This window comes from Ctenopharyngodon idella, chromosome 8, assembly GCF_019924925.1.
Source record: "Ctenopharyngodon idella isolate HZGC_01 chromosome 8, HZGC01, whole genome shotgun sequence".
NCBI lineage: Eukaryota > Metazoa > Chordata > Actinopteri > Cypriniformes > Xenocyprididae > Ctenopharyngodon > Ctenopharyngodon idella.
The window spans coordinates 20,224,172-20,250,301 of NC_067227.1; the positions used below are offsets into that span (position 1 = coordinate 20,224,172).

The following is a 26,130-nucleotide window of genomic DNA, read 5'->3' on the forward strand; positions in this document are numbered from 1 at the left end:
GACTGAAACGTTCTTCTTTATTTCCTTCAGGGTTGCTGAAAATGAGAGCTTCAACAAGATGTCCTTCCACAATCTCGCCACAGTGTTCGGCCCAACCCTTCTCCGCCCCTCTGAGAAGGACAGTAAAATTCCAGCTAATCCCACACAGCCCATCTCTATGTGTGACAGCTGGTCTCTTGAGGTTATGTCTCAGGTAACACATGTACACTACGTTCTGGAGTACTAGAGTTCTGGTTTTGCGGTCTGAAAGCATCTAAATGAGTCATGTACAAAATAATGTTTCTGTTGATATATTGGTTGGATCTGTTGGTCAGTTGTTCCTCTTTGTCTCTATAGGTCCAGGTATTACTGTACTTCTTGCAGCTGGAGACGATCCCTACTCCAGATAGTAAACGTCAGAGTATGCTCTTCTCCACAGAGGTTTGAGAAGAGGCTCAGGTGCATTATGGTGTGAAATGCCCTGGGAATGAAGTGATTCAGCATGTGACCAATGGAGGGCACCAACAACCTACTGAAATCTTCCAAGCGGAGTGAATTCCCAACTGCATCAGTAGCATTCTGTTGATATTTCTGGGGAAATTTACAGTGAAGAATGACAAGTCAGTCTGATATCTTCTAACGGACTCACTGTTACAAGCACTTAGTTACATTCAACAAGCAGGTGATGTTGTTATTTTCTCTGTCATCCAATGTAACATTTCCGACTGAATGGTGAGTGCCAAGCTTCTCGTGGGTTATTGGATGGGGAATGTTATTCTGACATTTTGTCTTGTTCCTTTCAGCACTGTGGGTTTATAAAGAATTACACATTCCAGTTTTCCATGACCGTTTTATTTGATCTGACATTTTGCTCACCTATGATTTATGTCTTCCCGTGGCGAAGGCTACGGAACATCTGAACAAAATCATGAGGAGGAACACATTTATATGGCCCATTTCTGATGGATAAAACACAACGCAGAGAATTAAAATGTGAGATTCTTTAACCAATGTGTGACTATGGTCAACATAGTAGCTGTCTTAATGGTTCATGACCAAAAAGAACTATACAGTATGACACAATTATAGTTTCTACCACTCCCAAGATTCCCAAGAAAATACATTACGTTTGTTTTATGAAAACATTTCTCTGTTTTATGTCACATAAATCCACTTAATATTGGATTACTGAGCCTATATTAAAACAATACAGTACACATGGGTAGTATCACATGACAAAGGACTAGAACACTGAATTTTTCAGTGCTTTTCAAAATGGAAACCTTACATAACTTAGAAAAGTAAAATAGTTTTAAATCTATATGTAATATAAGGTATCGCATGTTATGCTTACATGCTTAACCGTAACTGATGGACCTAATACTGTATATTAAAATGAATATAGGAGTTCTCCATCAGAATAATATCACTGCTACTACACTCCTATTACTGAGCAAAAATTAACTTAATTCAAACACTGTAAATCTTTCTTGTTTAATGGTTTGGGATCATTATATTTTCCTTTTTTTTTTTTTTTGCTGTTCACAAAACTTGCAAGCACTTTGCGATCCTGAACAGTGCCAATACCTTGCCCTGTTAAGTGTGTATGTAAATTGTTTAGTTTATCATGGCTAATATGCATATATCTGTATTATGTTGTTCAGAACAAAGGAGAGGTTGTGTATTGTTAGGATGTCATGTAACATGCAGGCATGTTGATTTGTTTATGACTTATTTTCCTATAGAGATTACCTTTAGTTATTGTACAACACAGAGTCTTTACGCTTGTGTATTTCCTTTTAGAGTAAGGAAAACCGAGACATTCCTGTAATTGTGTTGAAGATCATTGCCTTTCTTTGTTCTTATTCCATTGTATATTCTGGAATCTGCACTTCCTTTATCAAAGTCCTACTGGAATTACAACTATAGCCATTCCTCGTTTTTCTCTCTTTTATTTGGTCCATTACACACTGTACTGATGAAGATATTCCTGGCTGCCATTTCACAACCCAGTCTCCATGATAAGGAAATGTTCTGTATATGGATAAGTATTGCACAGTGTGGATTAAGGAGATGGATCACAATAAACTGCTTCATCCTCTTGTTTCCACAGAGCCGTTGACTGTTCTGTGTGTTTATCTGACCGATGGCCAAGTACATTAAACGTTCCTCAAAAAGAGATAGCATTACTCCCCAGAAGACGTTAGGACAGTGGTTTGCGTTCAGCATTCCTTCCTCTTCTAGAGCACTGTCTGTTGCTGAAACGATAGTCTTTGTTTATTGTTTTTACTGGACAATACTCAAACTGCACAATGCTACACTTGTATGGCAGACCTGTTCAAGTGTGGTCATAATGTGATTCTGTACAAAGTAGATGAATAATAAACATGAAGTTGGTTAAAATGATAATTGCAAATCCTATGTTTTTGTTGATATGTTTTTATAAACAATTAACTAACATAAAATTAACCTAGCATTAAAAATAGATTTTTTTTTTTTTTAAATACAACAAATGTTACTCTGTTCATTTTTTGGGAAATGTAAGTGTACCTAGTAAGTGGCAGCTTAGTTTAGGCTAAATTTGCTACCCTCTTGAAATATTTTATTTTTTATTTTTATTTTTGTACATTTAATGCTAGAAAATGGCTAAATCATACAAATAAGTGTTGTATTTAGACATTGGTAACAGAATTGCAAAATTGCTTCATAGAAAATAAATAGAAAAGAAACATTTAATATAATATTCAGTTTGATGATCCTGGTGGTCAAAGTTTTTAAAAGGTAAGATTTAGGGTCAGCACGATTTAAAATAAGTCTCTTATAATGAACAATGTTGCATTTATTTGATAATTTTTTTTTTTAAATATATTTTTATTAAATATATTATGTTTTAAATGTAATGTATTCTTGTGATGGCAAAGCTGTATTTTCAGCAGCCATTACTTCAGTCTTCAGTGTCACATGAGCAGAAATCATTCTAATATGCTGATTTGGGGCTCAAAAAACATTTATTATTATTGTAAATATTGAAAACAGTTGTGCTGCTTAATATTTATGTAGAATGCTTGATAATTATTTTCTTCAGGATTCTTTGATGAATAGAAAATTCAAAAGAACTGCATTTATTTGAAATAGAAATGATAAATTACAAATGTCTTTTTTTTTATCAATTTAATGCATCCTTGCTGAATAAAAGTATTCATTTATTTTAAAAAATGTACGTTTATTAAAATTAAAGGTGTAAAATTTGGGAGGATCTATTGACAGAAATGCAATATACATAACTATGTTTTCAGTGGTGTATAAAAACCTTACATAATGAACCGTTATGTTTTTATTACCTTAGAATTAGCCATTTCTATCTCGCACGCCACGGGTCCCCCCCTCCATGTCAAGTTGCCATTTTGCGCCGACATGTTTCTACAGCAACCCTAAACGGACAAACACTCTACAGAGCGCGTTTCGTCACTACGTTGTTGTTCTTCTAAATCGTTCGTGTTTTTAGAAGCAGCTTGCATCATCACTACGTTGAATATGCACAAAGACGTATTAGTAGTAGTCTGATTTATTAGAAGTAGAGACCGTTCTTTGTTAGAAGTAAGAAGAAACCTCATTGATTGACTGGCTAATGTACACTCTGCTGTCTCAGACGATGACATCATTGACTTGTGTCGGCCAGACGGCCACCGTAGCTTCTCTATTTTGCTTCGAAAGGGAGGGGTGAGCTGCTGTTGGTTGCAGTTCGCAACCTCACCGCTAGATGCCGCTAAAATTTACACACTGCACCTTTATTTAAAATATTAATTTATTGTAAAAATCCTACTGACCCCAAACTTTTGAACCTCCTTTCAGTGGCTATTTGTTGAAAAAGAAAACGCAATATTTTGAAGAGTTTTAGGTTTCCTACTTTATTTTCTACTTTATTCGTGGAAAGACTCAGTTATCATATCAATTTCACTTTCAGACTTGTGAAGTTCCAGAAAGACTTTGTAAAGTTCTAAAGTCTGACTTAAACATCATTTTATGGGCTTTGGACTGCATAACAGTAGCAACTCACCCATATCACCGGTGTATGCTCAATGATGTCAAAGTGTATTATGACTAACGCTGCTGTATCTTGAGTTGCACGAATGATTAGCTGCAAAGACTAATAAAATACAAAGAATCAAGTGAATGATTGGCAGATTAAGAAGAAATAAGTCAGATTTGTAAAGATGAAAGATTCAAGATAGATGGGGGTTGGAACAGCAGTATTATCGTACATATCTCTGTGCATAACATACTTTTAAGCTACTACTGCGGATTTATAGATATATGAATTAGTATGACATGGTAATACAGGTCGTTTCAAAAGATTTTTTGTGTAGTAATATTATAACTCATAGTACAATTTAAAAAAAAAAAAAACATTTTAATTTTTAAAACAAAAGTTGGTTGTTTTCAGCTAACAAAATTAATATTTCATGCTGCACAGCTGTAATATTGAAACACATGTGGTAGGCGGGCGCAGAGTGAGTGTGCGGTGATCTGATCTACTGTGTGTTTGTCTACTGTCTGTCAGTCGCGCTGTGTTTGCAGTGGCCGTCAGTGTAGCATGAAACGGCTATCTGCCTCTCAGAAACGATGCCACAACTAAAACTCCGGAATACCCTTTATCATCTACCCTCGAACACTACAAAGAAGATCATCTACCCTGACGGGCGCTTATACAGACCGAAAGGAGGGAGCCAAGGTAATAAACGAGACATTTATTTCACCTCGCATCCTATTCAAGTAGCACATCCTGTTAGCATTAGCGGTTAGCCTGTAAACTCACAACCATGCCGTAACAAACACGGGACTGCAGTGATGCATATTTTTGTATTTAGACAGAATTCGTGTTTCTCAGGCTGTTGTGAAACATGTCACGTTTGTAGGGATGGTTACTAGTTCGCGAACTGTATAGTCAAACCCTGTTGGGTCATGGCAATGAATATCTGTTATCTGTCAGATTTATTTGAGGAGAAAAAAACAACGGTTTTTAGCTAACGGTTCACTGAATTGTGTATACTATTGGTAGATTTTTTTCTGAATTTCATCTCATTTAAAACATTCATTCAATGTAATGAATAAACAGTGTTTCAAAACCTAGTAAGCTGCCTACCTAGGGAGCATTTTTTTTATGGGTTTGGTAGACTAATTAGGGATGGTGACTGTGGAACAACAGTTGAAACAATAAATTATTATGAATGTCAGATTGCTTCAAATGTTCAGATTATAACAGGTATCTTTAAAGGCACAATATGTAAATTTTTGCCACTAGAGGTCGCTTATTCAAAACAAAGGCGTAGCTTGATGACGCCTTGATTTCGCGGAATCATTGGAGGTGTTGTCTTCACATCTACAGCCGGTGGAAAAGAATTGGGATGGGTCTCTCGGGCAGAAGTCATGTTCATGAATGAGATTATTAACGTTACTGTAGTATGAAGCAGGGCTGAGTGCTGTGCGAGCAGAAACAAGGCCGCTAGGCCGATTGCTAATGAGAGACGAGCGCGACACACGTCTCGAGAGCAGCGGAACTTTTATTATGCCGCAGTCACAGCTTCCGCTTCTTCTGGTCTAGCGTATGTGGGGTAAAGCAGCGTTGTTTATCATATTTGATACAATTGTGTGTTGAAAGTTGTTATAGTGCTACTCTGCGTTCGCTCGGCAGCTGCTATGAGACACTTGTTGCACACTGCAGTAAGCTAGATCGATATTAGACATGGTAAAACGTACTCATTCTAAATCAAGAAAATGAGATTTAAACAGTAAGACTTACTGTGTTGAGCTATATAACATGAATAGTTTTCTGTCGATGAATGTATCTATGTCTAATAAAACATAATATATTAAAGCGTCTTTGGTGTTTCCATGGATTTCTACAAAATAAAACTGGAAACCAAGGTTAACACGGATATGACGCCATTGATAGGCGTCTCACGGATACGGTCCGTGTCCTGATTAAAATTGCTTATTTCTCTGTATTTAAACATTCTTGGAAACATTTGGGGTTATGTAAGTTACACAAGTCAACAAAATATATAACATTGTTCTAGTGGTTTTTGGATATTTTAATCCAAAAATATTACATATTGTGCCTTTAAAGGGACACTGTTTATGCCAATCTCATGTTTAGTACCTATAGAATAGTATAGAATCCTTCATATCGCCGAAAAGTCTTTAGTTTTATCATATTTATAAAAGATAAATACGCTGTACCGAGTCTTTCCGAAAACACCCGAGTGCCTGGAGGCGTGTTGTGTGAGCGGAGCTAAAGAGTGACGAGCTGTCACAAGCACGCGCAGCTTTTGCGTAGTGATTCTCTGCAAGCTATCAATGGTCAGCTAAACAAATGTATTTAAACACACACAATACACCATCGCATTATCCATGGATAACTTTTGAATCACTATAATGAATATAGCGTATAGTGAATGACAAATAATGAATTTATGAATTCACTACGTTCGTGTTGTTTACATTATATGCACTTAGGCGCCTATTGCCAACAAAACAGGCATTTGATGCAGTTTTACTCACCACCTGCTGTTCCGACTCATGACCCGGATCATTACCACTGTGACTGCTCCATCTTTCAGTTTCAAATGATCATTAAAACCAGCGTAGAACTGGGCCTTGGTTATGAAACCATAAGCACCGATCCTGATGGTTCGAGCAGCCAAGGAAAAACACGAGATATTCTCCATTCATTTTAACCAATAAAAAAGTGATTGCAACTATCAGCACTGGGTTCTTTGGGAAGCAAGGTTATATTTCCCTCGCAACCAAAAACACACTTCTTTGGTGACATTGTTGATTTCGTGGTCTAAAAACAAAGTGACAAATCTTTCTCGAGCAAGTCCTGTGCAGGGCTGCCGATGACTTCTGTAAACCCGAACGAAGCACGTTGATGGGCGTGCTCTTGCTCTCTCGCTCTGGTCGACGTGTGCGCGCGCGCTCTTCCGGGAGAAGTGCCTGTACAAGGAATTCTGACCTTTCTGATGTCACACAGACACATACTCGAGAAAAAAATCCCGAAATTTAAGAGGATTTGGAATAGTATTTTTGACACAGAAATACTCCGTCATACATCCAACTCGTGTTTTGAAAAATGTTGTTTAGCCATGCCATGTTTAGCATGAGAATCCAACTTTTTAACAGTGTAAATAAGTCAGAATGCATGAAATAGCATTAGACCCCCCCTTTAAGTATGATCTTTGGTGGGTCAAAACAGACTAAAGACAATAAGCTTAACTATATTTTGCTTCAATAATATTTTTTTCTCATATATATATATATATATATTCTATTATATTCCCTAATTGCTTATGAGAGTATTTTCAGACATAATTAGTTTTGCATTTGGATATCAAGGACTACTTCATTGTGGCTAATTTGTAAATTATTCTCAAAAAGTAATTGCTCTGTATTTTTGTATTTCCCTTTAATTTCCTGTCGACCTTAGTCAGGGTAGCACCATATTTAATGTTTGACAGGCTGTGAGGAATAGAATACAGTGCATTCAATGCACTGTACTGTTGTTTAACAACATACTGATTGTTCAGCTGACGAAATGTCTTTCCGCAAAAAAAAAAAAAATTGTCAGTATACAAAAACTCCATGGAACAGTTTTAAAAGTTGTGAGTTGTGAAAATTACGTGATCTAGGACCTGTAAAGACTGTAAGTTGATCCTTCACAGCCTCGTTAAATTCAGTGCAGAGTCTAACCTGACTAAAGTCTATGGGTGTAAAACATCCATTTAAGCAGAATATCTCAAATGGATATTGCTGAACTCTAGCTAACTTGTTTGTTTGGCTCTTCCGTGGTGTAGAGAGCGCATTGTGCATGGTTGCCAGATTGCGAATATTAAGCAATAAAAATCTTTTAAAATCTCAAATCTTTTTAACAGAAAAGCTCTGATTGGGGAATTTAAAATGTTGACATCTGTCAACCTCAAGAATGGAAGCTCATAGAGGATTGTTAAAACAGTCTGTAATATTTTGTCTCCTCTTTTTTTCGACAAAAACAAAGAGAGATTTTGGTTACTTTTTTATTTTTTAAACTACATGGTTTTTTTTTTTTCATCAAAGATATTGCGTGTTGATATAATCAGTTATCATTTAATGACGTTGGTGTTGTCTCATCATCATCTCGTCTTAGTCATGGAAAAAAATGTAGTCATTGAACATTTTTCATCATAGATTTTGTTAACGAAATTAACACTACCTCAGTGATTTTGATGCAGAGCAAGACATTTTCCTTCACTTTCTCCACTTTCCGTTTGTGGAAAAATGTCTTCTTCTCAAACTATTTATCACAACTGCAATTGTGTCCAGGGAAAGAGACTTATGCAACAAGAATTACAGCCTGTTTGGGCCGCTCTCGATCCTTGGCTTCAGCAGGACAGTCATCCCAAGTGAAAATGTTGGAGTTCTTGGAGGCCATCCTCTTAAGATCTAATAAACCACCAAAAAGGCCTCCAAACAAAACACATTCCTGGAGCTGAAGCAGTGGGAGGGTTTCTGTTGCAATGTGTGTATAGGTTCACATATAGGAAAACTGAAGGCCTGCTGAGACGTTTCAAAGTGTGTGTGGGAAAAAGATGCCCCTCAGTGCGTTCTTACTGAGCATCATAACCCTTTCTGTATTTGTCAAGTTCAATGGTGGTTTATGTTTGTGTATAAAGGCAAATATTTTTCTCAAATATCTGTGAATATGAATTCAAACTGATTGGTGTTTTGAGAAGATGTGGTGTTGGATGCTTCCACAACTAAAGGAAGGGCTCACTAATTTTATTGCGTTTGAAGATTGCCAACAGATGTGTTGTTGGCGGTTTTGATGGAGCAAGATGTTGTTCAGGCATTTCACAGCGTTTGAAGTTCTTGTGCAATTGGTAGCGTTTCAGATAAAAGATGACGTGGAATATAGGGATTTCAGGAGCTGAACTGTGAATTGTCTGCTTTTTTAACCTACTCCGAAGGTTTGTGGGCAGTAACTTGTTTGTTGGCAGGAAATTAATATATTATTTTATTTATTTTATACAAGGACATATTAAATTGATCAGAAGTTACTGTAAACACATTTATAATGTTACAAAAGATTTCTGTTTCAAATAAATGTTTTTCTTTTGAACTTTCTATTCTTAAAAAAAATTATCTCAGGTTCCACAGAAATATAAAGGAGCAGCAGCACAACTTTTTTGCAACATTTATAATAATAAATGTGTCTTGAGCAGCAAATCAGCATATTAGAATGATTTATGAAGGATCGTTTGACACTGAAGAGTGGAGTAATAATGCTAAAAAGGAAGTGAATTTGAACTGCTAGCCAGAAAGTGTTACTCTCGTTGTGGATAGCCCAGTCATAGTCAATAATGTCAGGCATTGCCGTTTGAGCTGATGCTGAAGAGTGAATGAACACCGGGAAACTGAAGCACTTTGCTAGCGGGTTAACAAACTCAACCAAATGCATCCTATATGAGATTTATCGGATATATAGTCTACAACATACAAGTAATATTGCAACTTCGGCTGATTTGGGCATTAAGTTTGGCTTAAAAAGGAACGAAATTGCACCGCTGTGAAGGAAAGGATGGTGCGCTGGACAGAATGCGGCAGCGGCACAATAATCATTTTATGTTGATTATCTTTATTTCATAATCGTTGAAAGCCAAAATCGAAAATCAATTACAATTTATCGCACAGCCCCACTGCAAAATTACAGCCAGAACAATAAAGACAAGTTCTTCCTGAAAGCTAAAACTTAGAACAAATAGTTTGTAATTTCTGTTGTATTTTCCGGACAGTTGTGGAACTTAAAGACCCCCTGTGGTGAAAATCAAGTTTTCAATGTTGTTTATTTGTCTATGTGGTGTTTTTAATATGCTTTAAGACAAACCATGTGCAAATTCATACGTCAATACCATTGCCGAGTATTTTCTCCTTAAAACTGCAGTGAAAAAAAAGACAGTCTCAAACCCTCAAATCGCTGGTGTCTGTGACTTCACAAACTACCTTGTAACCAATCACGTCAACGTGCCGGCAGGCTTTAGCATATCATTAACAGCGAACTAGCAGGGGACTCTCAGGAAAATCCAGGTTATCCTGGTATGGCGAGTGTATGATGTATATTACGATGTTATGATGAACTAAATGCCTTTCTTCACTGACGTTCTGAGTTGTTCAAAGCGTTTCTAAGGATACTGATTGTTAGAAGGCAGCTGTCTGACATGACGAATGGGAACATGGTTTAGGTAACATTAGCAACACATTATTAGCTGTTTGATAACATAGTCAAGCAAAAGGCTAATCATATTAATTACCGTTATGTGTCCGATGTTGTAAAGAGCGATACCGTTGTGCAGCGTTTACCTCAGTAAGTTGAGCGAGTGGATCTCTGAGCTGGCGTGAGCGTGTGGAGGCGGGGCTCATTTGTGTATTCATTAATCCGCGTATATTAAATGAGGCAAGTAGCATTTATAGAAAAAAACGTTTAAATATGTAATTTTGGTGATCAAAGATGAGTTTTAAGGGATAAAATTATTGACTACAGGGGGACTTTAAGGGATTTTTCATATAACGTCCAATGAACCTCTCCTCATCCGTGTTTGATGTTTAATATTCATGAGGAGCAGGATTTTGATCCAGTAAGTTTTCGCGGTGGACTTTTTACGCACCAAAAGTGTGTTCTGCTTTGAAATATAGCATCACTGACTCACAGAATAAAATATTGTTTATTATTTTACATTTTATCACAGTAAACACCACAGCGTATTCCCACTCCCTGTTTCCACAAGGCTACCCAAACACAAACGGCCTGACCACACCGGGCAGGATTCCAAGACCTCCATCACGCTCTGATGAAGAGGACTAAACAAATAGTGCCATCCCATTGCTCCTGTAACTAACTCCACTGAGACACACATTTCCAAAGAGAAAGAACAAAGAGTCCAAACAAAGATAGACACAGGAGTCAATTCTCAGCACATTGACACCTTTTTTTTTGGCCATTTTGGCTGTGATTGCCTAGTTACTGAAAGGCCGAAACAATTATTATTGTGAATCGGAACAAATGCCGTTATCCAAGTTGGGAATCAAAAACCAGTTATTATTCAGAAGAGAGAGTAGCCTCAGTTCATGTCACGTGTGTCTTTTTATTAGGCAGGGTCCACAGTGTTATGATGACCTCATTGTAGTAATAAATCATATGTGAGCGTTACACATGCAGCGTACACCTCATAATGTGACCTCATCCTGCACGGTCCTGACAGCAAGCAATGTCACGGTCAAGAGGTAAAGAGAGTATAGAAAAAAAAAAAACCTCTAGTCCCACATATGCTTCCTTTTATTTCGTTCAGGCCTTGAAACCTTGGCCTACTAGATAATGGATGTATTTAGCTATCAGTATGCGATACACTCTGCAGAGGAGTGTTAAACCATTCATCTGTTTCTCTGTATGTGTGCAAACGTCTCAGCCATGACTCATATTTGAGGGATTGGCGGGTTGTTTTAGTGTTGAGTCTCTGTCAGCACCTCTTAATGCTCACTCCATAGCAAGGGCCAGCTTGAGGTCAAATCCGGGAGCCGCACTGTACTTACTCATAGCACTGATTTCTGCCATTGTTTTTTGTTTTACATTTATGTTTACAGTAAATCATTTAGCTGACGTATTATCTTGGGATGGGGCTCAAGTAAGAAATGAAACATTTTTGCCTACCAGTCACGGTGGCTGGCGAATTACCAATTTTACCAGTCACTAAGATTTTTTTACCAGACATAATACTTTTATTCAGCAAAGACACATTAAATTGATCAAAAGGGACAGGAAAGATGTTTATAATGTTACAAAGTATTTTTTTTCAGATAAATGCTTTCCTTCCTTTAAAAATGAATTCAAATAGAAAACAGTTATTTAAATTGTAATATTTCACAATAGTACTGTTTTTCTTATATTTTCCATCAAATAAATGCAGCCTTGGTGAGCATAAGAGACTTCTATTAAAATCAATCAATCTTATCGAACACAATGAACTTTTTAACGGTAATGAATAATGATTACATAAAATATTTTTTTATTTATTTAATTATATAGCTATATCTCCATATTATATCACCAGACGGCAGACTCCCAATACAATATTCCACGATATGATATTATTGCGATTTTTAAACATCATAACACATTGTGATTTGTTACCTTTTTTTTAACCTGCAAATGTTCACAAAAGAACTTTGTCCACTTGTTTCTTCTTCGTCCCTTCCTTGTTCAATATTTTCTTTTCTCGTATTTTAGACACGTTTTAATAGAAATTACAGTTGTCAAATAAAAATGTTTGCACACTCAATGCAATGTATTTGTTTTGACAGTAAATATTATTTTAAGTGTTTTTTTCAAATAATAACAAACACCCTAACGAACAAGGCAAAGGTGACATTATTAGGGCTGCCCTTGACTAACACCATGTCTGTGCCAGACGTGACTTTTATCACGTCGTGCCGCAACAGCTAAAAGCTGTCTACACTGAACACGACAAGACGACTGTTGGAAAGCACTTGGGCTACATCAGAAATAGAACGGGAATTCTGTTTACTGTCGGGAATTCGTCGCGTCGCATCCTGTGAAGACAATACCACGGATTATAATGGGTTCTATTGTCTTTCGTCGCGCTGCGTCCGGTGTAGAAACGGTGTAAAGATTTTTCTAGCCATATAAATCATAATAATGAGTCTTTAATTGCCTATATATAATACATAGCCTAATCAGCACTCAAGCGCACGCATAAAGCTTGCCACAGCGCACCGGCAAAAGTAATGATTATGAATGTGTCATGCAAAAAAAAGAAAGTAGACTGTATAAACATTCAAATAATTTATTGATAATGTGTTCTGTGTTTTCGGCTGGAGAGATTAAGTCGCCGCTCTGTCCACAGAAGTGGATGCGCCTATATGCACGTTTCATATGGATTAGATAATATTTGTTTTTCACTTGAATTGGTTGACAATTGCTTGACATTTCAAGCTTTCTATAGATATATTTATTATGTCTGTGTGGCAAGTATACACTGAATTTTGGTTTACTTTTTTGACGCGCTCAAGTTCACAGAGACTGAGACTGCAGAAAGCGCATCCTGTTTGTTTTCTTTATTTTACAAAGACACAACGTTTCCTTGTTATTGTGAGTTTACACAAATAAAAGTAGACCCTTTACAGTTTCGATTGATTAATACCTCATTCATGTATCAATACATCCCCACGCAAAATATCACAATACTGTTTTTTTCACCCCTAAATTATTTATATATATAAAAAAGTACCCACATTTGGCTGGTGGTAGATGTTTACTTTGCATTAGTTTCACATGTGAAACAGCCATCATGGTCAACAGATGGCAAGCATGAAATTCAGGAAGTTATCTGCTGGGAAAAGAAGAACGAGCTAATACAAATAAACAAGCTGACACAACATTTTCCTTAGTCACGATTAATCCAGGTATTGTTAAAAGTAGTGAGTCTTGAGTCAGTGCCTGAAGATTGGGTGGGATTCTACTGTTCTGTAGTGGAAGCTGGGTGTGAGAACAGCTAAGTGCTTAGTCTTGCTGTCATGTTAAGGGTGTGACAGGTCACATGTGTTATGGATGGTCTAAGGCAGGGGTGTCCAAACTCGGTCCTGGAGGGCCGCTGTCCTGCAGAGTTTAGCTCCAACCTCAATTAAACACACCTGAACCAGCTAATCAACATCTAACTAGGCATATAGAAACTTCTAGGCAGGTGTTTTTGAGCTGGTTGGAGCTAAACCCTGCAGGACAGTGGCCCTCCAGGACCGAGTTTGGACACCCCTGGTCTAAGGGGTGAGTCATTATTCTTGAGGTCACCAGATGTAGAAGATGATTGTCTGTTTATTGGCTTGTATGCCAGGGCGTGTTTTAATTGACTTCATTCCAGTAGGGATGTACATTTCATGACTAAATTAAATTTTTATTATTGAATGTACTGTAATGTATATAAAATATAATATTAGAATTAATTTTATATTAATTAGAGTTAATTTTGTCAGCTATTTTTTAATTTAGTCTTAGTCCTGTCAAATGTACTTTTTAGTTTTTATCATATTTAGTCAACCTTGTCCTGTTTTTGTTTAGTCAAGTTTTAGTTGAATAAATGTCCGTGCAGTTTAGTCAATGAAAACTTAGTTACAATATTGTCATGCTGCATAATGGTTAAATTGATAATCACAATTATTTTGCTCAAAATTACAAATCATTTGAGAAATGTTTTACATTTCATCAGAATTATTTCACATTCACCTATAAGCACAAATCGAGAGAGTGTCAACTCATATGGATGGTTTATTTTACCTCATCCAGTTTCCTGATTTATTATAGGTTATTCTCTGACTGTCTACATTATGAAAACTGCTAAAACAAGAAACTTCTCTCAAAAATGAAAACAGTGAAATTCCTAATAGTAATTCCAATCATTCCAAATTACATAAATGTTTTTCTATTAAAACAACAACAGCAAAAAAGATTGTATTGTCACACAGAGGTTGCGTAAGTGCATTTTGGCCTATTCAGCAACCACATTTGCAAACAAAATAGTTGAGATCCATGTTTGGATTTATTACAGTTCATCACTGAGAAGGTTTGATCGCAGATTTAGTCACAGCAAACAGCGCAACCAGCTCGTGAAGGAACACAGACTGGCTGTATGACACTTTCATTTGAGCAGAATATCTCAAGGGATATCGCTAAACTGTTTTCAGATCATCCGCTCTTCTTCTGCAGTGTAGAGAGAGCGTGTACGCATGGTTGCCAGATTGCAAAAGAATAAGTAAATATTGATATAGTCATAGTTATTGTTTAAAGGGGTCATGAACTGCATTGTTTTATTGTTTTATAATGTTTCCTGGGGTGCGCTTATAATGTTAGTATGCTTTTTACATCAAACATATCATAATTTAGAAATAAAAGGCATTTTTCCTACCCTGATTTTAGCCCTCTTATTTGAACGCTCTGTTTAAAGGGGCGTGTCTGCTGTGAGACTTAAGTGTAAACGCCCACTGCTGTGATTGGCTAACATCTTTGCATATGAAATAGCTAAGTATTACTCTCTCAAAAACTTTTAGCACGTTTTTACTATTACAGCTCTCAAGGTTAACTAATCATGAAATGTGTTGATTATAGCATTACATTTAGATCTATGGCATTATATTTAGATTGTGGCATGAAAGGCTGCAATGATTAACATTGTAGCCGATCACAGACATGTTGTTGAGCACATGAAAGCAGTGATCTCATCATTGCAACTAAATTTTTGCACACTAACGAATGCTTTCATCATAACTAACAGTGCAAACACGATGTAACTAAGATTCGTTAAATAAAACGGGAGTTTTGGCACGAGTCCAGTACTCAGTCACTGATAAACTTGCGCTGTTTGATTATTTTCATCCTACTAAGAGAAACAATGTGAAGTTGACCGTTTAGTCACTGGTTTGATTTACTGACACATAGACAAAGATCTGACTGTGTATGAATCATTACATATCAGATCAGGCATTAGAATGAACACAGTTACATGTTGTTGCATTACTGTCGAGTCTATATCGTAAAAGTCTGTTTGCAAAGCCTGCGCCGAAATGCGATTGATTTACCAAAGAATCCACAGTGAAATGTACCAAATACAAATAAATAAAGCTCGACTGAGACAATTACATTGTTGAAAATAAATAACCTTAAGATATTCCCTAAGATCCTTTGAAAGGTAATGTTATTTTTACTCCTGTATCGCTCCTCTCTCCTTGTCTTCTCACTAACATGCCAGTGGGCGGGGCTAACGTTGCAATGATGAAGTAGGCGTTGATTTCCCCTGCGGAGGAGTCGTTTCATCAATCTATGATAGAAAGGCACATTCTGGGAAGAGTCGTTCGCTGGGCCTGGTGTCAATAAAAGCTTTTATTGGACTAACAAGGAAGTTTTCAGTTCTGAAACTTACAGGATATTCTTATAGTACAATGACCTCTCATATATCAAAAGCTCAAGTTGATTTCTCAGTTCATGACCCTTTTAATGTCATTGACAAACATTTTTTGTCATAGATTTTGTTAAAGAAATTAACACTACTGTTAATATAATCATGTTTAATTTGAACACCTGAGGCCTAAGTGTCAAAATATACTTTTGGGCATATTTGGTATATTTACCAATAAATGTAACAATTCACTCTTAATCATTATATAGCCTAGATAGTTTTTAAATTGATAAATAAATAAGCAATTTATATTGGAGAGTTCAGTTTTCATTTTTGGAAGTCTGACTCAGCATTTCTTTCAGGGTAGTTCTGAAAAAATCTAGCCAGAAGTTGTGCTCCAAACCTCTCCCTTTAAGGGAATGTGTGCTGAAGCCATTTTCCATTGGGGGGTCTGTAAATTGGAAATGAGCGAACGTTCTCCCACATCCCCCACCCCCTGCCTCGCAACAGCTGTAACATATTAGGCCTTATTTTCTCTTCCATTGAGAGACAGGAGGAACAGGCTCTTTGCCTTGCTATGATCAGGCTTGAGAGGACAATGGGGATCCATTAAATGAACAATCTGGAAAGATCTGCATCGTCCAATAACAAGTGCAAAGGACTTGGTTGGAAAATTGAAGTTGTGATTCATGCTATCTTTCCAAAAACATCTTGAAAACTACTGGCTAAGTTGCAGAACAAAAACAATTTTACACTTTTTCAGTGGTTTCTCATAATGACAAAAATGTTTGTAATGGTAATTTGTAGAGCCCGACCAATATGGGTTTTTGGGGGCCGATGCTGATACCGATATTAGGGAGTTAAAAAAAAGTCAGATACCGATATATCGGCCAATATTCTTTATGTGTATTTTATAGGGGTGCAACAGTTAAAATTACTCATGGTTCAGTTTTTATCACCGTTTTAGGGTCATGGTTACGGTACGGTATGTGCTATGCTCAGGGAAAATAGGACAACTGTCAAATAAAAATAAAGAAAATAAGAACAAATAATCAAACTACAAGCAACAGCAGGTATTTCAGGTATCTAACAGTAGTTTTCAGGTACAGAAAATTAATAAAATGATCAAATCTAAAATAACTGCATATTATCTTCACTGTATAAATTAAGTAAAGATTAATCATTATTGAAGTTACAAAAGCTATTCAATCAAGAGCAGTGAGTGATTTCTTTGCCATTTGTTGTTTGATAAACATTAAAAACACAGACAGCAGGAATATTAGGCTTCTTTCCCTTTAAGACATAATGAACAATCCAATATAATGTTACACATGCGTTGTATTTCTCAACTGTTATACGTTCACTTAAGACATAGCCGACTATGTTTGCTAGGATACTCGCCAAAATGGGCATGTTGACATAATTTTTGTGTGAATTTGTCCATTCAAGTGCAAGACTTGAAAGAGAACTCAGTATTTGCGCGCTGTCTGAGATAAGCGTGTGCGCGCTTCGGGTGAGCGCACACAAATCTTTTCACAGCGTGCGCAAGTTCACTTTCGTTCTTGCTCATGAATGTTTAAATTGGCAAAGCTTAAAGCGATAGCACCGTGTGCTGTTCAGGTCTCACCTGCTCTCGCACGATATCAACACCCGGGTGATGACGCTGTAAATGACTGCTCATATTCGAGCATAGGGCTCTCAAAGTGAACCAAGTTTACAAACTGATCTGAGTGACTGTTTTGTCCACACTTTTTGATCATCGCTGTTGTAACGTATTGGGAAGCCAGAATGTGTATTCATCAACTGAAACATGCATTAGCTGAACTCTGTCTGTTTGTTTTAGACGTTGCTATTTTCAACAAAGATAACAATATTATAGATGCGTCGTCAGATTTGAGATGAACCGCCGTGCACTTGAAATGTTCATATCGGTAGCATATCTGCGTCATATACGCCAATGCAGATATATCTGCGACAGGCTCATATCGGCCGATAAAATCGGCAGACCGATAAATCGATTAATTTGCATGATTGTATTAAAGTGATAGTTCACCTAAAAATAAAAGTTCTGTCAACATTTACTCACACTCACCTGTTGTTCTAACCATGCAGTACGCAAAAGACTATACTGGCTGCACTTTTTCATGCAATTACAGTAAATGAGGACTGGAACTTTTAAGCCTCATAAACAATGAAAAAGCATCATAAAAGTCCACTATTATATTCCAAATCTTTTGAAGCTGTATGAAGGCTACTTGTGATGAACAGACTGAAATTGAAGTTATTCACTATTTCACTGAATTTTTGTTTCATGTTATTCACTGATTCACTGAATTGTGTCATTGTTTTAGGCTACTTTTTAGGTGATGTAGCCTTTCTAAAATCTTGCTTATATTTAAAGCAATATCATATTATCATAATCAGTTTATATCACAATATTTTTAAACATTTTGATTGATGATATCACAGTAGCCACTTTTTAATGGAAAGCAGCCACGCACATCACAACACCTTAATTCAAGAAAATAAAGAATTATTAAAAATATATGATCTGTTTTATCTGCTAGGCTTGAGGCGAGCACACAACAATTTTGAATGTAGCCTTTCCGCTCAATGAATCAAATCAATGTGCTCGAGAATCAAATCATCATTGAAAATGTCTGACAAATGATTCATTCATAAAGTTATCTTATGGCTTTAGAAGAATATAGCACACAAGTTATATGCATCACTTTTATGGTACTTTTAAGGTATACTGTTGTGTATGTGTTTGTTTTTTAACAGCTCAATTATAATTGCTTGGAAAAGAGCAGTTAGTACAGTCTTCAGAGTTTCTTCTTTTTGTGCTCCACATAATGAAATCATAGTTTTGAATATACATGAGGGTTAGAAAATGCAGAATTTATGATTGAACTTTACTTTAAATTTTATTAACATTGTGCTCTTTGTTGTGCTGTGATCTATATGAGTGGATTGTTTGTGGTGTGGTTAGCTTTGAAGCTGAATAGTGATATAATGAGGCTCCATTAATGCTCTTCAGATGTTCTTTCTGCGATAGAATCTAATAGCTCTGATCTCCAGGCACTATTAGTGTGTGATGCCCAGAATAATTACCCTAGCTTGTTGCCCTCTCATTACTTGAAATCTGTTTCTTTGAACCACATGGGTCTGAGATCATGCTTTCACTCTTTAGTTGGAATTTGTCTATAAAAATAAAGTGAATAAGTTGAAGGTTTTCCTGTTGTGCAGATGGGCAGCTCTGGTATTGTTATGTTGATCTGTTCTGAGCACATCCAGGATTTTGCTGCCTTTTAAGGCACTGTTTTTCAGCAGCATATACAGTAGAGAGCAACACCCCAGCAGACAGACAGCAGGCTCCTCTATGAACTCATAGTGAAGCCTCAAGCACAGCTGATGACAAGCTGTGCTTATACGCCTAGTTTGCCTTGGTGCTTTACCACACAAGGAACACATGTGAGCCCGACCATGTCATTAGAACCAATCAGACCTTCAGCAACAGTCAGCATCATGCTAAATTTGCCAAAAGGCTGTTTCTGATAAACTAGCCTTGGGAAAGATGTGATCTATGCTTTCAGCCTTTAACCCAGTGGTGCAAGTGCTCTTCAGCTGCTATTTTAGTCTCTTCTGCCCCCTGGTGGAAGTAGACAGATATTGACTCTGTTTCCTTCTGAACTTCTGAATCATGACTTTCAAACTAGTCTTTTTTTTCTATGCAATAAAAATAGTAAAGAAAAACAAAACGTTTATAGGTAAAATGACTAGTTTAAAATATTATAATATTTATTATTATAATATTTATTATTTTTATTAAGCCTATATCATGTATGTATCAATGTGTATCATGTGAATTGCAAAGCATTTATACAATTTTCAGCAAAAGTTTTGAAATTTATAATTTCAAACATAAATTTTTAACCATATTCCAAAGATTTTTTAAATCCTTTTTTAACATTGAAAAACATACAATTTTTAACAAAAGTTTTTATTATTTATGCTTTATATTTTTAATTGTAATAGGCTTATTTTTAAACATTTTTTTCAAATAGCACAAGTTTATAACATTTCCCTGGAGTAATATGGTTTCACATGTGAACGCAAATGATTCTGTTATTTTTAAGAGACTCGCTGACCATGAGATACAGTCATAAGGTCCTCTTTTATTTGCTTTTTTCATGTTGGTTATTTTTAGCAAATTTGATGTTTCAAATGTAAGTAATATTTGAAAACTAAACCCCCTTACTGCCTCTTATTCATATGCCAAACTACTTCAATGTCAGCCTTTTATTTCTAGTCCTTTCCATTCAGCAAACTTAGTCACTGTAAATCTATAAATTGTAACTTCTATTCTCTCTCTCCCTCTGCATAGACTGAGGGGTAGATGCATCACCAGGAGCGAGCACAGTATGAAGAAAGCAGGCAGGCCAGTGGGGAATAAGGCAGCAAGTGGAGGAGGTAAAGGTGACACAGTGACAGCTGGAACCTCTGCTGGCAAAAGCGCTGTTAAGAGCCCTACCACAGCTCCGCTCTCCAAGGTAACAACTTTCTTGCTCAAATCAACAACTTGTATTTGAGATATACAAACGAATATTTGAGTCACTCTGTTATTGTTACTTTTTTGGTGATTCATTAGTCTTTGATCAACAGGTCAAAAGCGATGATGATCTTCTAGCTACTATGGCTGGGAGCAGTGCAGGGACAAACAGCAGTGTTGCCAAGGGCAAGAAATCAAACTCTACTCACTCAACATCCTGTGGAACAAACACTAATAACCCTGACACCAAGACCAAGACCAACTCAGGTATTTAACCCTCTGGTGTTCTGTACTTCATTGGATTGGTATGAAATTTGGTAAAGGGTTTGGCACTTGCTATGTGAATACAAAAAACAAAACAAAACTCATGGACGATTCGAAAAGGTTAAATGGTCCTGAAAAAAACAGTCACACTTGCGCTTCTCATGGTCAAAAATGTCCGCATTGGAAATTAATGGGAAACGAATTTCATCTAGTGGAAACGTTTGGTACTGCACCCAAACAAAATCTTACTGAAAGCTCATTTTTGGAGATATTGACCTTACATTTGGAATAAAACTTGTTTAGATTTATGGCTTTGATTTTTTTTTTTTTTTTTTTTTTTTTTTTTTTTCCTCCACATTTTTAGAGTAAAATACGTCCTCGTAATATGGCCTCGTGAGGAACACCAGAGAGATTTTCTTTAATTTAATCAATAACCAAATAGCTATTTAGGCATTGTTTTACATTACTTTTGTGTGTTTCAGTTCTTTTTCTTTTTCTTTTTAATCTTGGTTATATTTAAAGCAGTATAATAAAATATGATATGATGTATTAATCATATAATATGCACAATATTATTAAACATTTAGTTACAATGTCTAATTTTTAATAATAAGCAGCCATGCACATTGCAATAAAACAACTTAAATGGAAAGATAAACAATTATTAAATACAATTTGATCACTTGCCATAATTTTTCAATACAAGCAATGAAGTGTTTTTTTTTTTTTTTTTTTTTTTTTTTTAGCCTTTTCATCACACAGTTTGCCCAATTTCACATTTTGAATGAAGCCTTTGCATATATTTTACAGCATGTATTTTGGTGGCTGTATAAACTGTAAAAGCTTAGTAAAGACATAAAACTTGTAGGTAAATTAACAATTAAAACCCCTTTATGTTAATATGATTCTTAATTTTGAATGGTTGAAGTTTCAGTATTATGAGGTGTAATGTTTTGTTCAATTGTTCACATATTTGTCATTGTCTTCACAAGGCCTATCTGGCAAACGGACATCATCCACAGCCTCCAAGGAGTCAAACACATCACGAGACCGTTTAAGAAACTCAAGAAACTCCAACAGTAAGAAGCAGTCATTCACTGGTGCTTCTGATCGAGCCCAGCCTAGACATTCCCGTGGACTGGCCCAAACCTCGGACTCGGAGAGCCGCATGAGCAAATCGAAGTCTGACGGTCAGCTAAGCGATAAAGTGGCCCTGGAGGCCAAAGTGAAAAATCTGTTGGGTCTGGCCAAGAGCAAAGACGTGGAAATCCTACAACTACGGGGTGAGCTGAGGGACATGAGGGTTCAGCTGGGACTTCCTGAGGTTAGATCAACTTCTTATAATATTGCTGCATGATCATTTTGATTTTTGGTCCTAACTACATAGTAAACAAAACAAGACTGTTTATAACATAGTTTATTGTTTTTATTTTAATTAAAATACAATTTTATTGCAACAAAACTCTTTTGTGAATGTGTCCTTAATGGAATAATGTTTAACTCTCATTTAAAGATCCAGTGAGTCAGATGCATGTAGCCAGCAAAGGCAACACAGTAAACTAGTTTATGTATTGTCTATGAATTATTTTGTGGTACCCAATCTCTTTATCTTATCATATTAAATTCAGACTGCAGTCTCACAACCCAGGTAAAATATAATTTATTTTCATAATGTTCTGTGGCACTGTAGATTCAGCAGTGGCATAGCAATCCAAGAAAAACTGATCCAGCCTATATGCAGTACTACTGTAACTGAAAAATAAAATGATTTTTCATTTTCAAAATCTACTAAAACAAATGGCACAATCAGAAAAAAATGCTGTTTTTGGCAAGCCGAAGCATGTTCTGTTTTACTTTACACCTGCCTCAGAGAAAAAATTAAAAATGTAATTGTGAGCTAAAGTTTAAAATAAGACACAATTATGAGATGTAAAGCCATGCTATGAGATATACTGTTGCGATTACCAGACGGTATTGAGTATTAAGTCACATTGACATTAAGACATTAAGTTGCAATTATGAGATATAGTCACATTGTGAGATATAAAGTCATAGTTACCTTTTTATTCACTTTTTTGTTACTCTGAGGTGGAAAAAGGCTTCCATAGTGACTTAATTAAAAGATATCTCCATGATTTTAACAAATATGGCAAATATTTGGTCAGCTGTATAATCATATTAGAATGTAGATAGTATTTATGTGGTGATACAAGTACCAGTTAGTAGTGTTGGTGCATCTGTAATGTGACAGAACCGATTGTGAATAGACAAAAAAAGCCCTCACCATGATGTTAATATACTCCTAGGAAGATGAGGAGGATGAGAGGCCACCCGAGAGGGAGGCGGCTGCAGTGATCACAGCTGCAGATGTGGAATCAACGTTGCTGCTCCTGCAGGAGCAGAACCAGGCCATTCGTGGAGAGCTCAACCTGCTTAAGAATGAAAATCGTATGCTGAAGGACCGTCTCAATGCTCTGGGCTTTTCCCTGGAGCAGAGACTGGATGGGGCTGAGAAGACCTTTGGCTTTCCCTCCACCAGTCCTGAACTTTCCTCCTCTGGAGGTGGTGGAGGTCATGGAGACTGTGCCACTGTGGCCTCCTCTGTGGAGGGATCAGCACCAGGCTCCATGGAGGACCTCCTTACTGGAGGCCAGCGAAGTGGCTCAACGGACAACCTAGACAGCGAGTCAAGTGAGGTCTACCAAGCGGTGACCTCCAGTGACGATGCCTTGGATGCTCCCTCAGGCTGTGGTTCCTCGTCGTCCTCTGAGTCTGAAGGTGGCGCCCCAGAATGTCACAATTCCTCTCGTAAGGGGAGCAGTGGCAACACCAGCGAGGTGTCTGTGGCATGTCTGACGGAGCGCATTCACCAGATGGAGGAGAACCAACACAGCACGGCCGAGGAGCTCCAAGCCACTTTACAGGAACTGGCCGACCTGCAACAGATCACGCAGGAGCTAAACGGTGAAAATGAACGCCTGGGAGAGGAAAAGGTTCTACTTATGGATTCACTCTGCCAACAGAGTGACAAACTGGAGCACTGTGGCCGTCAGATCGAGTACTTCCGCTCGCTCCTGGACGAGCACGGTGTGGCCTACTCGGTAGATGAAGACATCAAGAGTGGCCGATACCTGGAGCTAGAGCAGCGCTATGTTGAGCTTGCGGAAAATGCTCGCTTTGAGCGGGAGCAGCTCTTGGGCGTGCAGCAACATCTGAGCAATACTCTAAAAATGGCCGAGCAGGATAACGCCGATGCTCAGAGTGTGATTGCAGCGCTGAAGGAGCGCAACCATCACATGGAGCGACTTCTAGATGTGGAAAGGCAGGAGCGATCCGGCATGGCGGCAGTGCTGGAGGAGTGTAAAGCTGCAGTCAACAATGACCAGGCTGAGCTGAGCCGCTGTCGGGCGTTACTGGAGCAGGAGAGGCAAAAGGTCGCTGAGCTCTACTCCATCCACAATGGTGGAGATAAGAGTGACATCCACCAGCTCCTGGAGGGGGTTAGGCTGGACAAGGAGGAAGCTGAAGCCAAAGCCGCCAAACTACAGGACGATTTGGGCCACGCTCGCAATGAGGTGGCATGTCTGCAGGACACCCTCAACAAGGTGAGCACGAGCACTGGTTCAGTTGATTTAAGAACTGTTAGGAGCCTGTTTGAGTACTTAGTCCATCTCTTCTCTTGTGGTGGTCCAGCTGGACGCTGAGTACAGGGACTTCCAGAGCGAGGTGCAGAAAGAGTTGGCCGAGCAAAAGAGGGTTTTAGAGAAGCAGCGTGAGGACATGCAGGAGAAAGAGACGGAGATCGGAGACATGAAGGAGACAATCTTTGAGCTGGAGGATGAAGTGGAGCAGCACAGAGCCGTCAAACTTCATGACAACCTCATCATCAGTGATCTGGAGAGTGAGTTTGACAGATTTTGACACATGCTGATTTTGATCTTCCCCTGACCTAAACAAGTTTATTGCTTGCTGAGCTGTTCAGCATAGTCTTGCAGTATAAGGACTGATCTGTTTGGCAGCTTATTCTGACCAAGAACCACCCACTTACACAAGAAGAGACTATCTAAATCAGTGTTTTAGGTCTGATTTAAGCCCTGTTTACACCTCGCATTAAGATGCATTTTGGTTGATCGGATCACAAGGGGACGAGGGAGACACATACCCATTTCCACCTGGTATTTTAATCAGTCTCTTTTGTCCACTTTCAACTACTTCTGTCCTGATTTCTTCGAGGGGAGGGTCTATGGGCAGGTAAATGTATGTGTTTTTTTTTTTTTTTTTGTCAGATCTTTTGATCTAATGGACAAAATAAGCTTGCGCAATTTACATATGAACGCACCCAGAGGAAACGAAAAACATATATGAAGAGATTTCATTTCTGCTCTGAGAGCCGCAAGACCGGCCGAACGCGGTGAGTGTGTGTTAGAAATCACAAATGGTGAGAGAACATTGTGCTTGGTACATTTTTCGTCTTCAAACCAAACTTTGGTCTTCAGTCAACAAAGTTTAAATCACATCTGGCTAGCGCACTTCCCGAATGCGTTTTTGACTGCCTCTGGAAGTGGTTGAAAGTGGACAAGCTCAAATCGTTTTACACCTGTATTTAGCGTCGTCCACTTGTGACCCAATCGACCAAGTGCATCTTAATACCAGGTGGAAACAGGGCCTCAGACAGTCTCTTCCATTTTAGGTCTTGAAGTATCTACTAATGAGCTGTTGAGTTGATTCAAGTGTGTTTGATTAGGATGAATTGGGGTGCCTCATTACATGTAAAGCAACCAACCAGTTTATTTTCTTACCTGCCAATTATGGACAGGTAAATCTAAAATGGATGATACCAGCACAGGGAAAAAAATTAAATATGGTGTTACAGTGTCCATGAGCAGTTGTAGAGAAAACAGCAGAAATTGTTGGAAATGTATAGCTGTAGTGATCAGAATTTGTATCTGTTCAAAAGTACCTGATTATTTCACAGAGAGAAAACAAGTTTTGCTTGTGAATATCTAGTTTCCTGCTGAAAGACTGGTACCTTTTAAACATGATTTTGTTTCCCTGCCGACTGATAAAAACCTGCGCATCCTGACTCGAAGAAGCTTCTTTGCAGTCAGGTAGTCTTTTCGCACTTGCTTTTCACTTCTGTGTGCAAGATGCATCAGTTAATATAAATATGATTATGGGAAATTCGGGTGCATGTTATGTTCAACACTAGGAGAGGCTGTAATTGGTGTATCTTCCTCATATCACCACATGGTGGTGCCAGTCGTTTAAGAAAATGGTTCACTTATTGTGTTAGTAGTATGAAACAACAGTAAATGAATGATGTTTTTCTAACATCACTTGACTGCT

General features: G+C 37.5%; 2 protein-coding genes across 4 annotated transcripts in view; both read left to right on the plus strand.

Annotated features, from left to right (window-relative positions):
* Positions 1 to 2,388, plus strand: part of si:dkey-91m11.5 (PH_BCR_vertebrate and RhoGAP_Bcr domain-containing protein) — a 49,179-nt gene extending 46,791 nt beyond the window's left edge. For both annotated transcript variants that reach the window (XM_051903535.1, XM_051903533.1), the window contains 2 exons: positions 31 to 193; positions 337 to 2,388. In XM_051903535.1, coding sequence (XP_051759495.1) covers positions 31 to 193; positions 337 to 426 — 253 coding nt within the window. In that variant the 3' untranslated portion in view covers positions 427 to 2,388. The remainder of the gene's footprint in view (positions 1 to 30; positions 194 to 336) is intronic.
* Positions 2,389 to 4,428: 2,040 nt separating this feature from the next.
* specc1la (sperm antigen with calponin homology and coiled-coil domains 1-like a) overlaps positions 4,429 to 26,130 on the plus strand; it is a 36,362-nt gene continuing 14,660 nt past the window's right edge. Inside the window, exons 1-6 of one of the 2 annotated variants that reach the window (XM_051902681.1) lie at positions 4,429 to 4,711; positions 20,356 to 20,521; positions 20,634 to 20,787; positions 21,777 to 22,108; positions 23,091 to 24,389; positions 24,478 to 24,685. In XM_051902681.1, the coding sequence (XP_051758641.1) occupies positions 20,393 to 20,521; positions 20,634 to 20,787; positions 21,777 to 22,108; positions 23,091 to 24,389; positions 24,478 to 24,685 (2,122 nt within the window). In that variant the 5' untranslated portion in view covers positions 4,429 to 4,711; positions 20,356 to 20,392. The remainder of the gene's footprint in view (positions 4,712 to 20,355; positions 20,522 to 20,633; positions 20,788 to 21,776; positions 22,109 to 23,090; positions 24,390 to 24,477; positions 24,686 to 26,130) is intronic. The other variant, XM_051902682.1, reaches the window with a different exon arrangement.